This window comes from Pecten maximus, chromosome 9 (assembly GCF_902652985.1).
Source record: "Pecten maximus chromosome 9, xPecMax1.1, whole genome shotgun sequence".
Lineage (NCBI taxonomy): Eukaryota > Metazoa > Mollusca > Bivalvia > Pectinida > Pectinidae > Pecten > Pecten maximus.
In genome coordinates, this window is record NC_047023.1 from 6282024 (window position 1) to 6298392 (window position 16369).

Consider the following 16369-nt stretch of genomic DNA (forward strand, 5'->3'; position numbering starts at 1 on the left):
ACTGTACATTGTACCGTTCCCTTTGTGAGTCACTTGGAGTGCCGTCTGATTCCTTTGTTTGCTTCCTCGTTGTGTCTGTTTTACATGTTTTTAAGTCATGCATATCTTTCTGTAGTTTCTTCTATAGCCTTATCTCCGTGATTGGTATTATGATCTGGGTTAACACCCGAGGCAGATCTAACATATTTCATTTCATACCGTCTATCCCTTTCCACCTTACAGAATGACTCTATCTGACAGCTAAACCAACGACCTCAATTACTTTGGTCTGGACTGTTTTATTCTCAGTCGCATATCGCCATCGGGTAGGGCATCAAGGAAATTATCCTTAGCCATCATCTCTGCTACATCTCGAGATACCGTAGGGTAAGCCATATATGTCAGTCTTTTAATTCCTTCACCCAGCTCCGGAATTGTCTCTGATGGTCCAAATCTCTTCTGTTTCAACATCGAACGATATAACTCTGTTTGATTTTTCGGAGCAAATCGCGCCTCGGGTGCTGATGCTAACGAGGTATATTGACACGGTTTGTCCTTTGACATGTTACCTAATACAGTCTGTGCGTAACCCCTTAATGACGCTGCGAGATATAACCCTTGTTTGTGACTCCGTCCAGTAATTGATACTGCTACAGGATTCAACAAAATGTGCCTGGGAATCCAACCAAGAACCCGTTCCATCGTATGTCGCTGGCTTCATGTAATTAGTCATCGGTTTCTGTTTCATCTCAGCTTCGTCACGTATCTCCTTTTCATGGTCACTTGTTTTCCGCCTCCGTATGGTCACACCGTCGTCGACATTATTTCTGTCCGTAAGTGACCGCGATTACCTTTACCGAGACATACTTTGACCGAGTCACCCGTTTACCAAAACACGGCAAACACTTGTCTCAGTACCTGTCACAGTCACCGTAACACAGTACGTCGCCCTGTACTGTGATACCCCGTAACGATACTGTACGTGATACCGGTAGAACAGTGGAACCCTAACTTATGCAGCTAGGCCCAAACTTATTCAGCTTGGTCACTGTTTACCTTTATTAACCTTTTTGTAACGCTGTGTGTTCCTTCGTCCGAGCGAGCTGGAGAGAAAGTGAGCCTGCCCGTTTGATGGAGCCTCAATTTATACCCCCGGCCAAGGTGGAATCAAACAATCAGAATCGATCTTACAAACACATACCTATTCAAGGACTTGAGCAAGACTTTACAGCTACAGATCGTTTATTAATAACAATATTTACATTCATTCGCTTCATTACTTGTTTAGAAAATGTTATCTGAAAATTATTTGAAATTATTTGAACAGTAACTGGGGATATTTCTGAAGGGGATGCGTATTCTGGGACAATATTGTGGATAAATATAAACTTTATTGGTTTTACAGCAACAATTGCGAAACAAGTTATATCAATTTATATTAATCACGCTTGTTGGCCTTGATCGAATAAGCGAGGCGTCTTACTGTTGAAAAAATAAAATATAAAACCGACAAACTTTCTTGTTTTTGATGATACCTATGCAGGTAGCCTTGAAAAAGGAACGCAAAAGATTATTTTATTTACATGTACAGTGTACTGTATATGTAGTCTTGGATGAGTAACATAGTTTGTAAATACATATATAACTACCCTAATCTGTACACATCATATCAGTATTACCAAATTTAAGTTTAAGGTATAATGCAATTACTTATTCTGTTTGTTTTTTAATTACTAATAATGGTGTTATTATTACTTAAATCTCGGTAAAGAAAGAAAAGTAATAACTTGGATTTTGAAGTAAAAAATGCAATTTTATGTCAATTGTAAGTAAATGAAACGTAAAATATTTACTTAAATCCTGAACTTGAATTACTAAGTAAAAGTGTTTTTAGAGTGTGTAAGAGGAAACCATAGAACCACTGGAAAACCCATTTGGTTGGGAATGTGACCCAATACCTTTTTACGTTCGATTGTGGAATCAAATCCCCGTTGCCAATATAAAAGGCAGTTGTTACCTCTGTGCCATCTTACCATCAGATTAACAATATTGTAGAAAAATTAGGTATTAGGTATAATTAGCTGCACACTTTACAAGAGAGTTACCTACAGACCCGTGTACGTTCGCAGTTCCGATTTAAGCGTAGCATTACCGTCACACTTCCGTAGCACCTTCATACCGTTTGTGTCCACTCACCGTAGCATTACCCTAGCACTTGCGTTTACCTATTTTAACTCTCAGACCATGTCATAACCGTTCGGTAGAATATTTTGCGGAGTGTATTTGATATCGAAACGAAATTTAGTTTAAAATACTTACCAACGTCAAAAAAAATGTAGCGACAGCAAATAATTTTATAAGGAGGTGAGAATTAAATAGATACGGCTATAAATCTGTCTGTATATTTGTATAGAAAAAAATAGCAGACCCACAAAAAAGTCAAGTCACGTGGTCCATCGATCTTAGTGTGATAAAAAATGGGGGATCCTAGGAGTCGACGCATTACGATGAGAACCAAGATGAAGATTGTGTCAAATAAACAATATTACCCTTACTGTGCTATAGTTTCCTAAATCTGAAATATCCTTATATGACCTTAATATTTCCGGTTTCTAAAAGTTGTACACATTTTCGCATACTGAGCTTCTCCCACTTCTCGATACAACGTTCACTCCATCAGACATCATTTCACTGTGGTTTCTACTTGTTCGCTTCGTCTAGGATCCGCTTTTTATTAGAACCAGACAATTTATTCAGAAACGGTCGAATATTTGTGAGCGTCAACCTTAGCACTTCCGTAGCATTACCGTCGTAATACCGTGGCACTTCCGTAGCACTTATGTACCATTTCCGTAGCACTTCCGTAACGTTTTCGTATAATACAGAACTGCGAACATACACGGTTATGTATCATTTACCTTACAGTAATAAATCATAAAAATACCTATTGATGATTTATGTTTATCGAACTCTATACTGTATGTCTGGTAATTTTTGCCCCAGGTTATTTTCTCCCTTGAGCATCATATAACATATTTGACCCGTTTTAAATTCGCCCTAAATGGTTTTCAAGTAATATCCTTTTCCTCGTCTATAAAATCGAAAAAATCTGTTTGGAATTCTCAATACAGTTGCACTCGGAACACATCAAGTTCCCCAACTGTCTTACCAGTACGAGATGTGAAATAAAATCAGGTGTGAAATAAAAAAAACTGTGCCAAGATTTTCTTTTAGTCCCTTCTTATTCAAGTAATATCGGATATGCATGGAGGATTTTAAGCAATTGTAATTTCTCCGCGCTGTGACGAATGACTGACCAGTGTTTTCGCCTGTTCACATGTAAAGTACATGAATGGAAGCCACCATTAAGTGACGGGGAACTCATCAAATTTGTCTTCCTACGCAGGAATTTGATGCCACTCTGTATTTCATTTTTATCATGACCGGACTACATAATAAAAAAAAAATGACTGAATTTTAAAAATAATTTAGTATGTATCATTTTTAGGTCATCTGACCTTAAGGGTCTTAAACTTCTTCTCCAGTTCCACTGGTGCCGTTGAGCTGGAAATTGGTGAGGTTTCTAAGGAAGGAGAGCACACAAAGTGGTGTTATTTTTCGGCCTCGTAAAAAACTTTGACATGGCAGCAACGGCGGCTATTTTGTAACATGATTGTGCAATCATGGTTTTTCTGAACAACAACTACTTCAAACTTCTTCTCAAATTCCAACAGTGGGATTTAGGTCTTACTTACCTGAATCGGTCCTAAGATGGTCCTGACCAAGTGTTGTTATTTATCAGGTCGGTCTGAAATCCAAGATGGCCAACAGTGCCACTATACTCGCTACAGAGTATGCATACTACAATAGTATAAGGGTCTTTAATTTAGAGTCAGATGACCGTTAAGGCCATTGGGACTCTTGTTTAATTGAAAATGATAAGCCTAGTACGTTATTTTACAGTTGAAAAGTAAGAGGGTATGTTTGTGATCCGACTACACTTTGCCCATGTATTATGGTCTATAAATCCTTGTATTCAGCGTGAAAGTTTGGCCTACATCATAAAATTCGCCCTATCTTCAAAGGGCAAAAATGGCGAAAATTAAACGGGGACGAAAATTACCAGGTATACAGTAGTTATAACGTGTCCTTAATTTTGAACAAAACAGGATACTCTTAATGATCTGAATATTTTCCACAGATGGAATGTTAATTCAGCTATTCTGCCTGTTGTTTTGTGCATGGCTTTAGAAAAAGACCCTTCAAGGTTTTAGGGAATGTTTTGTATCCTAATTATTTACAGTGTGTGTTTTATCCTATATATCTTTACCCCAGCCACATATATGAATCATGTTGTACTAATCAACTAACAAGTTATCAGTATACTGTACTCCTGATTTATGATTGAATTACAGGTTAGATGGTCTCAAGTCACTGAATGGAGCACAGCTTGCCTTTCTCTATAAGCTGTTTAGAAGAGTGAGTATTCATTTATCAATGTGTCTATGCCAGACCAAGATAGAACATAAAGCAATTTGATCATCTGTATAATGTGTTTTGTAAGATGGATAGACTTATGTTGTAAATTAATGGAAGAAAAATAGGTGACCTCAACAAGCAGCATATCCTGTAAGTTGAATATGTTTAGATTTGATTGTCAAACATTACCAACATCAGTTTGGAGACAGATTAGATTGCTAAGGTGGATTTTATCTTAAAAAAACAAAAAACAAAAAAACAAACAAAATGTTTTACATTGATAAAACTTGTGAGCTGCAGGAGCATGCAGTTGAAGAAATTTAACCAATTTAATATAGAGTATCCTTGACTTGACATTTTATTTGGCATTTAAGGATATGCATGTGTATGTATGCTGTAAAAATAGAATATTGCATGGTTATGCCCATGGAATGATATGGGATCTATTAGGTCACCTGTCTTAGATGACCTATTACGATCGCCTTTTGTCCAGTGTCGTCCATTGTCCATCGTGCGTCTTAAACAATACATTTTCATTTTACATTTTCAACTTCTTCTCAATAACCATCATGCTCAGAGGCCTATTATCGGGTATGTAGCAAGCTGGGATTAAGGGCTACAAAGTTTGTTCAAATGGATGACCTTAACCCTCATTCAAGGTCACAGGCGTCAAATATGCTAACATCTTCAAACAACTTCTTCATGATAACAAAAAGGCCGGGAGACCCAATATCATGTAGCATGTTGGAATGAAGGACTACCATGTTTGTTCAAATGGATGACCTTGACCTTCGTTCATGTCCACAAGGGTCAAATATGTTAAAATCTTTTAAGAACGTTTTCTTGACAACCAAAAGGCCCAGATACCCAATATCAGGTATGTGGCAAGCTGTGATGAAGGGCTACGAAGTTTGTTCACATGAATTACCTTGACCTCCATTCGGGTCAAATATAAGTCTGTTGCATGCTATGATGAAGGGCTGTACAGTTTGTTCAAATGTATGACCTTAACTTTTATTCAATGTCACAGTCTTTAAATGTCTTATTCATAACAAAGAGTCCTGAGAGACCTGATATTGGGGTTGTATCGTTCTTGGGTAAAATGATATCAAGATTGTTCAAATGAATGACCTTAAAATTTATGCTAGGTCACAGGGGTCAAATATGCTAAAATTTATCAAAACTCAGGTGACCTTTAAGGCCCATAGGCCTCTTGTTTACCATGCTTTGCCTTGTGTATAATTTCCTGAAGCAAGTCGAAATGGCAATATAGGAAACTGCATGGTTTCCTGGCTTCTTCGTTGTTTGCTTTAAGACATTATATTACAGTATAAACTAATGATTATACCCAACATTGAAACTTGAGAAAATGTATCTACAGATTTTTTTTACATATTTTGGGTCAATCAAGCTCTAAACAGCAAGTTGTGATACCTTTTCCCAAATTTGTATTTGGGTGATGGAAACATGAATTCCATATTGCAGTTCATTAATAAACTTCATAAAGACATTTTTATTTACATCCAATTTAGTTGATAACAATTTGACCTTTATTGATATAGGCTCCAGAGTTTTTCTATCGGTGCCTGGAAGAGAAGCTTTGCTTGCGGTCCCTAGAAGATTTAATGAGATTTACAGATGCACTGGAAAAACTTAGCGAGGAGCAACCAGAGATAAACCAACTCCTATTGTAACAGCTTTGACTGACCAATACTACACACCTGTGATAAATCAATTTCTACTATTAATAATGATGTGTTCGGTCAATTTTACATATAAGGTTGTGATAAAGCAACTTGTACACAATTATATGACCAGCTAATCTTACATCTGTATAACTGTGATCAACCAATTTCTAATGTAATGGTTATGCTTGACCAACCATACACACCTATGATATAACAAGTCCTTCGAGCCAAGACCAACCCAACACACATCAAGATGAATTATGTTGTCATATCATGGACTTGGATATTTTGGTTTCAGGAAATTTGGAGTTGTACAGACATACCAATCATTAATCCGTCCATACCAATAGTATGCCTGTGATATTGTTACGTTTTAGCTGTTTGACTATCACTGACCTGTACTGACGGTGATTGTAATAGACTCTATTGACTGTGAACATATAACATCAAAAGATATACACAATCATCTTGTAAAAAAAGGTCCAGGGGTCTTTCCCCGCCCGAACCTTGAAGGTTCTGTAAACACATTCATCTTGAGTCTGGACTTCGTTTCTGGGTTATATCTTTGATCCAGTTGAGATCCAATCCCATATACATGAGTATATTAAGCTCATAACAAATTGAATGTGAAAATTAATTTACTTGTGCTTAAATTATTTCAAATGAATGACTTTGATCTTCATTCGAGTTCGCAGGTGTCCAATATGCTAAAATCTTTAAGCAACCACTCCTTATTTAGCAAGATGTTCAGATACCCTATATTGGGCCTATAACTTGGCAGGGTAAAGCGCTATCACGATTGTTCAAAGAATGATCTTGACCCTCTTTTAAGGTCATGGGGTAAAAAATAGTTAATGTCGTTTACAAGATTTCTTTTCATTAAGCAAGGGTCCCTTATACTCGATATTAGGCCTATTACATGCTAGGGGGAACGACATTGACCTCAAAGTCAAGGTCACAGGAATAAAACTACCAAAATATACAAAAAAACAACCAGGGAACCGTTAAGTCTCTTGTATACGATATCGTACACTTAATACCTTATCAGTGCAGATATGCTTCAGAAATAAGAATTAAGAAATAATTTACTGCAAATCAAAAGAAGTAATTAACGAGAATGTTATCTGCAATCGGATAGAAATCAATACTAGATTTTAAAAAAAAATATTCCGAAGTGGTTTTTATGTGTTATCATTTTCAAAGTTTACTGTGTCAGACAATTAGAACGCATTTATACTTTCATAAACCAGTTGTAATCATTAATGGATGCCCAAATAGTTGGAAAAAACACATGTGTCTTCATGTGGTTAGTATGATTTAGAATAGGGCTAATATTTTTAGCCCACCATTATCAGATGGTTGGCTTTTCGAATGGCCTTGCGTCCGTGGTCCGTCATCCGGCCGGCTGTCCGTCTGTAAACAATTCTTGTTATCGCTATTTTTTGGAGGACCAGTGGGATAAGAACTTTGCCGACAAATAGCCATCTTTGATTTTTACAATTGAAGTTTGTTATCGCTTTTTCTCAGAAAGTACTGAAGGGATATTTCTCAAATTTCATATGTAGGTTCCCCTTGGTCCCTTGTTATGCATATTGCATTTTGAGAACAATCGGAAAACAACATGGCCGACAGGCAGCCATCTTGAATTTGGACCATTGAAGTTTGTTATCGCTATTTCTCAGAAAGTACTGAAGGGATCTTTCTAAAATCTAATATTTAGGTTCCCCTTGGTCCGTCATATTGGATTTTGAGACAATCTGAAAACAACATGGTCGACAGAGAGCTATTATCGCTAAATCTCAAATTTCATATATAAGTTCTCCTTGTTTGAAAAGTACTGGAAGGAATCTAGGATGTTTCTCAATTTACACAGATTATTAAGAGGAAGGGAAAATAGAGATAAGATCAATCTGACATGGAACATATAAAGATCATTCAATGATGGGAGCCAAGATCCCTCTGGGATCTCTTGTTTCTATATATACTAACTGAATAAAACCACTTATCGCGCTAGAAATGTAGTTTCTGGGGTGACCAATGTTGTTTTGAACTGATTGACTAAGAGAACTGCTCGTCGGGTTCCGTTCGAGGAATGAAATTGAACATTATTATGCACTTGTTTTTAGTCCACCGAATTAATTCATTAGAATCATGGCTTCAAAAGTAATAACCTGTTTTATATGCATTTTGTTTCACCTTGCATTTTACCATCACACACAGTTCTCTGTATTATTATTCAGTATGGGTTATACATGTACATGTTGGTGCGCATAAAATTCATGACGTGAAATTTGACTTTTGTCATCTGACTTGTGGCAACTTTCTCGAAAACAACACTCGTCAGAATTACAGTTATAATTATATGATTATATATTGAGAGGATAAGTTAATGTGGTTCCTATAAATTAGTCATAATCATATTATTATAACATCATTTCTTTTTTATTTTATTGTCTAAGTATATTTTTGTGTGTTTGATGTTTACTTTCGAATCTCATTAAAGACTTATCTATCACACGTATTAGCAGAAATGTTTCTATCAACTAAAGAATTTCAACACAAGCAGCGCAAGGATGTTTCCAGAAATATTTTGTTTTTTTTACAAGATTTGATGAAGTTTGTTAAGTATGATATACAAATGTATCAAAACTGATCATTGCTGTGGGATTAGTGGAGGATGTAGTGTTCATTTTATATTGCTCATTGGGCTGTATTGTATACACTTTCTGGTATATGTAAATTATCGTGAAACTCTTATATGTACATATCTAATGCCAAGTTATCAAATGTTAAGAATCAGATTGATTGCATATATGCCCTACACGAAGAGCCTTGTGTCCGTCCATTGTGTGTTATCAAATAATTTGATACAAAATTACCTTTTGGTTTTCATTAAATTTGTTGATTTTTGTAATGAGTGCCATAACATTTAAGAAACTTTTTATTTGTTTCACCATACACATAAGATAATATTTTTCAAGCATTTGATATTGCAGCATAATTGAATCAAACATGAGATTTTTTTTCTTTACTCAATGTATGTAGTATATGACTTTGGTAATCAGTTTTATTGTAGTGTTGTAAATGATTTGAGGGGATAGATATGATTAAGGAGTATACTTTTATTTGTTTTTGTAGTGAAGATTTAAGTCATAGGATCTGTGATATTCGTGTAAAAAAACATAATGTCCAACTTCCAGGAAAAGACTTAAGTTGAATAAATGAATGACATATACATCAACATATTTTGTTTTCACTCATTGTCGGTATTGACGAGATATTAGAGAGGTTTAGCAACCTTACGTGCACGTGTACGGTAGCCTACATGTACACGTAATGCTTATCTTTGGTATTACTGCGAGTATGTGTAAAGGAAGAACTGCTTTTATTGGTTGATTTTAACCGATGACGAAGTGTAGCGCTCAGGACAGAATGGCCGCTTATCGTCTGCTTGCTGCTATTGGAGAAGATGATGATCGATCGTATGCTAATATCATTGAAGGGAGGTGAGCTCGAGATAATTTTCCAACGACTGAACGTGTACGTGATGAGCCGACTTCTATAAGCAATATTTTTTTATGATGGCACGTCCTAAAGGTGTTATTCGGCCGTGCGTGACCGCAATCGGTGTAGTACATATGTATATACCTTGTCAAGCTTGTATATGGTCGTATTTACGTACCTTTCGCTAGCGTGATAGTAACCTACACTTCAGATTATCGGCATACTATGCCCCGTTGTATATTTTTACAACATTGGTGGCAACAAATACTCAGGTCTGTTGTAACATGTGGTGATGTAATTCATCACATATAATGCAAGGCTTTGGTTCGCTTCCCAACTCAGTTATGCAGTGGGTGGGGGAGAAATTGCTGTTGGTGGCGGCGGTAGTGTTGCTGTTGGCGGCGGCGGTAGTGTTGCTGTTGGCGGTGGCGGTAGTGTTGCTGTTGACGGTGGCTGTAGTGTTGCTGTTGGTGGCGGTGGTAGTGCTGCTTTTGGCGGTGGTGGTAGTGTTGGTGGCGGTGGTGTTGCTGTTGGTGGCGGTAGTAGTTTTGTTTTGGTGGCGGTGGTGTTGCTATTGGTGGCGGTAGTAGTTTTGTTTTGGTGGCGGTAGTAGTTTTGCTGGTGGTGGTGGGGATAGTGTTGCTGTTGGCGATGATAGTGTTACTCTGGATGGTGATGTTGTTCTTGGAGGTGTTACTCTTGGAAATGGTGCTTCTCTTACTGATATTGATGATGCTGCTCCTATTGGTGGTGGTGCTACTGATGCTGCAGTTGGTATTGCTTTACTTGGTGGTGGCGATATTGCTGTTGTTGATCGAGCTGCTGTAGTCGACAATATCACTAGCGTCCAAGAAGACATTTCTATAACCCCATCCAAAGGCGTACCTGCCATTGTTAACCTCCCCCTTTTTCCAGATCTTCCCGAAGGGTCTTGTTTAAATGTTAATATTTCCATCAGCGCCGTGTCTTGGAACACCAAAATCGAGGACATTGTTCTACCAAAACAAATGAAAACCGCTAATAAAAAGGATACCATCAAAACCAAATTTCATAGACCATCTATCACAAAGAGTCGACTTCTCACGAGTGCAGATATTGTCGAACAGAAACGTCAAAAAGACATTGAAAAAGAAAAGAAAAAACAGGAGGCTGCAGAGAATTATTTCAGAAACTCGTAGAAAACCAGTAAAAGTCATATTTTGTATTTCATACCTTATCTCAAACCAAGGTCAAATATAGGCTTGTGTCAATATTGTTATTTGTTTCTAAAATAACAATGGATTTATTAGTTTTGAAAGTACCTTATCTTGTGCAAATTAGAATATCGCCTATACATGTATTATAAATGTGCTTCAAATTTACAATATACAGATCGACCATTCTTAATGAAATTCCTTTTTAGTCATTGCAACTTGATCAAAATCTTAAAATTTATAAGCAAAATGACTTACTTTTTTATGTTCATCGATATACATCATTTAGGTACGAGTTTAACAACGAAGTTTGTTGTCAATGTATGCTGCATTTTGCTTCGATTGAAATGATGTAAAAGTGATGTGTTTTCACGATTGTCAATGTCACGATTTCTTGAAAAACTCGATTGAAAACTAAAGTCAGAAGTTGATCATACATTCAGTTATAGTATTACCAAGTTTTGTCCTGACTAAAAGCTCTATCATTGACTTACAGTTTATTTTGTGAAATCGGAGCATTACTTTTTGATCAGTCAGCCGATAATTACAGTGTGTAGACGGTATCCATGGCATTCTTGTTTTCATTGGCTAATCATACTTCGTATATGATATGTTCAGATCAGATTTATATCTGCTCCCCTTAGGTTAAAGAGAAAATATTGACTGTCCTTTGAAAAATTGAAACAACGTTCCAAATTGCATGATAGACCGCTCGAAATTTCTTTTAATTTCAAAATCTCTTCTCAATATTCCTGTGAAGTCGTCAACCTAAAACGTTTTTTTTTTAAAGTTCGCGTGTAATTACCATATGATAAAGTTAAACCACCGGTATAACTGGATTTAGAATATTATGAAGCATTTTGTGTATAACGATCAACTGGAGATTACTTGAACAATATACGCACATACATAGGGACCTACAGGTTCTGTGATATTAAGTTCCATTCTGCCTCACGTGCACGACCTAACCCAATGCTAGCGGGGAAGTAGAGTATGACTATTTTGTTCTAGTCGCATGGCTTCTGTGACTTACCACACATATTGTCATCGTGACTAATACGTAAAAGTTTATTTTCAATATCTTCTAGAAAAATACAAAACAAACAGCAAAGAGAATGTATTTTAACTATGTTATTTGGAGTGACCGAAATATTACTACATGTGACCGAAATTACCCACCGTTAAAAAATTGGTTTGTTACACGCGTTAGAATGAGTTATCTCCCTTATACAAGCATAACACGTAGTTATTTTGACTCCCGGTAGATGGCCCTGTCGCTAACTTCGGCGATCATGACTAAACCAGCACTGGGTCAAGCTGTACGACAGTTACAAAACGGAAATGACCGAAATATTACCCATGTAACGAGTGAGATTCCTGTTGTCAGGAGGTTTCTGTAATTTTTGGCGACGAGCTACGTGGGACAGATCATGGGTCCGGAGTTCAGACACGGGTGCCGTTGATTGTGTTTTGGTTGATGCTGATCGGTTGAATGGTGGACGAAGGTCTTTTGAGTCTCATCCACTGATAAACATACGTAGGGAGAGAACATCCGTGTGAAGAGTGGAAAGTTGATGATTCGAACGCCCACTGATCATGAGTCCGCCGGTAATGGACTAGGGTAGCAGTATACAGTAAATACAATGTATGTCCAATTCTGGAAAAAAATAAAACGCACGTTTTAAATATGTAAATATAGCCAGGTTTACATATTACCTGTACTAAAGTATACATATTTGTAATCTATACAACATTTGCAATTTTAATACAGCTCTAAAAGATAAGTAAACTTATTTTTTCTGTTATTTAGACATGTGATTACCATGGTATAACCAATGAAGAAAAAAAATCAAGTTGCAAAATATCAAGATAGTTCACCCAGAATGACACAATTCTCTTCAAAATTCTTTTTTCTGAAACCTATTCGAAAATAATTATATCTAACCCAAAAACAAAATTAATTTTGTTTCGACATAGTTTTTCCGTATTCATACCTTGATCGGAGGCACCATTTTTCACTGTGGGCAAAACAACATGTATGTTTCTTGTGTAAGCACTCTTTCACAAACCAATTTATTTATTTTAGTTTTAACAAATGTGAAGCCTGTGTGTTCTACTTCATGAGGCATATACATATATCAATTAAAGTGTACATGTATGTTTATTTTCCCATATTTAGGTCAGAATGACCTATAGCCATCGTGTTCCGTCCGTCGCCGTCCGCCGTGCGTAAGACTTTTTATTTCAAAACGCTACTCCTCCTTAATCCTTGGGTGGATTACTTCCAAATTTGGTTTGAGGCATCATTGGGGAAGGCAATCAGATTTTCTATAAATATGGCTGGTCTGACCCCTGGGGCCAGAGGGGCGGGGCCCCAAAGAGGAACTTTGATGCATTTTTCTTAAAAACCCTACTCCATCTTAACCCTTGGATGGATTACAGCCAAATTTGGTGTGAAACATCATTTGGGGAGGGCAATTAAATTCTATATAAATGAGGCTGGTATGAACCCTATGGCCCGAGGAACGGGGCCTAAAAAGGGGAACAACTGATGATTTTTTGCTATAAAATCGTACTCATCCATAACCCTCGAATGGATTACAACTAAATTTGGAGAGGGCGGTCATATTTTTTTTGGTGATTAATTGCTATAAAATCCTACTCCTTGACCCATGGGTGTATTACAACTAAATTTGGTGTGAAACTAATTGGGGAGGATGGTCATATTTTATTTATAAATGAGGCTGGCGTGACACCTGGGGCCGAGGAGAGGGGCCCAAAAAGGTAAATTTTTGCTTTGAAATCCTAACCTCCTTAACCCTTTGGTAGATGACAACCAAATTTTGTGTGAAACATCATTGCGGCAGGGCATTAATATTTGGTATAAATGAAGCTGATTCGACCACTGGGGCCCGAGTGGCGGGTCTCCAAAAGGGGAACTTTGGTGATTTTTTGCTATAAAATGTTCTCCTTAACCCTTGGGTGACCTACAACCAAATTTCGTGTAAAACATCATTGGGAAAGGGCGATCATATTTCATATAAATGAAGCTGGCCCGACCCCTAGGACCAGAGGGGCGGGGCCCAAAAAGGGGAACTTTTCTATAAAATCCTACTCCTCCTTGACCCTTGGGATGACTGCAGGAATACAGAGAAAAACATTTCTAAGCAATTTTTTAAAATTACAAAAGAACCTATTGAAAAGAATATTGCAACCTTATTAATAAAGATACATCAATTGCAAAAATATGGAAAAATGTAAAGAATATGAACAAACAAAACACCCGTAGCCAAATACCTGCTTTAATAGACCCAACAACAAAACACCATGCTATTGACAATACATCTAAATATATTATTTGCAGCGTTATTTTCTTCAGTAAGCAGCTCCAGCTTGTCGGGGCTTGTCGATAACAGAATATTTTTCCAGACCCACTCTGTATATATCAACACAATAGACAAATGACCACCCTATTAACAACCTATGTACAATATACAGTAAAATGGACTGCCTTTCCTTCAACACAATTCAAGATTGCCGGCTTGAGTCCGCCTCGTCCGTCAGTACATCCTCTTTCCCTGTCAATATGGTCATGGAGTACTGGGAATCAGATATATCCACCATTCTGTAGCCGCTCGTTTCGTAGAATAACCGCCTCTGGACGATGGTCACTATGACACCCGTTCCTGCCAAAACAGCTAAATCAATCGCCGCATGCCAAACAAATATCAGCACTGCTAGCAATATATGTTCATGATCCTCCGCGTGCCATTTGGATGGCGAACGTGACGGACTGTACAAAATAAATCCAATCTGCCAAAACCAAGTGCCTTGCACGAGCAGTAACAATGCCTTGACCAAACTGACCAGAGCACTGTTGACCATCCTCAATTCCACACCGATGATGATAGCGTTGGACAGAATGGTATAAACAAGAATGGTATGTATTGTGACGTCAAGGGAGGATCGCCCATGTAAATGAAAATGAAACAAAAGAGCCTCCACCAGGAAAGCCATAATTAGAGCAGCATAGTCAATATTTGGTGGAACATAACTTCTTTTGTAATGGGCGGTTAGATCACATAAGCCAGAAATCCCAAAGAAAGCAAACATCGTCATGTGCTGTGCATTTCCAACAGGTAATCCAAAATTATATTTCAGAGACCAAATCAACTCTCCAAGAATTCCAATAATTGCAAATGCTACTTTACAGACGGCTTCTATAGGTATGACGTTGCCAGTTTGTCGATACACTATGAAGTTGGGTCTAGCTATGAAGGTCTGCCCTGTCCATCGCGCTTTATTAAAGTAATACACAATGTTAACAGTCCACCATAATGCTAAAACAATGAAGAGTGATCCAGGAAACGCATGACTCGGGAAACTACCCATCGTGAAAAAATATTGTTACTTAATCTGAATTCTATTACAAATAATTAATCCAGGGATAATGACGGTTGAATCATAAGGACATCAAAATCATATGACGATGAACGCAACATCATATGACGTGTATGACGAAAACAGCTAGATCATATGACGAATATGTATGAATTCAACAATGTAGATGACGGGATCATTAGATGCATTATGGGTCAAAAGGTTTCCCGAATGCTATCCAAGTTTTACGAGGAGTTGGAACGACATCGACTGCCCACGTCATCCTGAAAGTAAATAAATAAAGTATCAATAGTATACAAATATGTGGTTGTTTTGTTCATATATAAGTACCCCGCAATATATTTGTGATAGGTGGCGACAAACACTGGCCCTCTTCAGAACCGCGAGTTTCTTTTTCCTGCTAAGTGGAAATCAGTGTTAAATGGAGAGTCGTTAATTTGAATTGACATTTTCTGTGGGAGTTGTTACTGTCTATGTGTGCCATTGGAAACCAGATTAATACTTGGTATTTGTATTTACCTTTTCTGAAGCTTTTAAACTATATACGAAATCGTTAACAATTTCTTCATAGCTTAAGTGGTATGTTTATGTATAAAAAATGTGTATTAATGGGAGAGCCAGTGGTACCCAAAGTTAGAACTCATAATAAGGTTGACTCTCTGAAATAATAGGTCTACACAATAGACAGTTTTATTGTCACCTGACACTTTTGGTTTGTTTGGTTTGTTTTTGTTTAACGTCCTATTAACAGCCAGGGTCATTTAAGGACGTGCCAGGTTTGGAGGTGGAGGAAAGCCGGAGTACCCGGAGAAAAACCACCGGCCTACAGTCAGTACCTGGCAACTGCCCCACGTAGGTTTCGAACTCGCAACCCAGAGGTGGAGGGCTAGTGATAAAGTGTCGGGACACCTTAACCACTCGGCCACCGCGGCCCCCCTGACCTGACACACAGTGGTACTAGTTGTACTTTAATCATAGCTACCACTGCCTATCAATGCTGTGAAGATTTATGTACATTGTACTAAGCTACTTCATTAAACCGGATAAGTTATTTATTTTACTATCAATCGGCTTTCAGCTGCAAAGGAACAATATTATATGTAATCATAACAATTTTCTGCACCT

At 37.4% G+C, this 16369-nt stretch overlaps 3 protein-coding genes across 3 annotated transcripts in view; 2 read left to right on the forward strand and 1 right to left on the reverse strand.

Annotated features, from left to right (window-relative positions):
- The window catches only part of LOC117334666, a 46685-nt gene extending 38913 nt beyond the window's left edge, over positions 1-7772 (forward strand). Inside the window, exons 11-12 of the mRNA XM_033894418.1 lie at positions 4395-4458; positions 6021-7772. Coding sequence (XP_033750309.1) covers positions 4395-4458; positions 6021-6152 — 196 coding nt within the window. The 3' untranslated portion in view covers positions 6153-7772. The remainder of the gene's footprint in view (positions 1-4394; positions 4459-6020) is intronic.
- A 1806-nt stretch (positions 7773-9578) lies between these two features.
- Positions 9579-10828, forward strand: LOC117334857 (dirigent protein 10-like). Its single transcript, XM_033894684.1, has 3 exons — positions 9579-9652; positions 9993-10189; positions 10341-10828. The coding sequence occupies exons 1-3, from the start codon at positions 9579-9581 to the stop codon at positions 10826-10828; spliced, it is 759 nt and encodes a 252-aa protein (XP_033750575.1).
- A 3161-nt stretch (positions 10829-13989) lies between these two features.
- Positions 13990-15235, reverse strand: LOC117334858 (transmembrane protein 45B-like). Its single transcript, XM_033894685.1, has one exon. The coding sequence runs from the start codon at positions 15233-15235 to the stop codon at positions 14372-14374; it is 864 nt and encodes a 287-aa protein (XP_033750576.1). The 3' UTR covers positions 13990-14371.
- Between the last annotated feature and the right edge of the window lie 1134 nt (positions 15236-16369).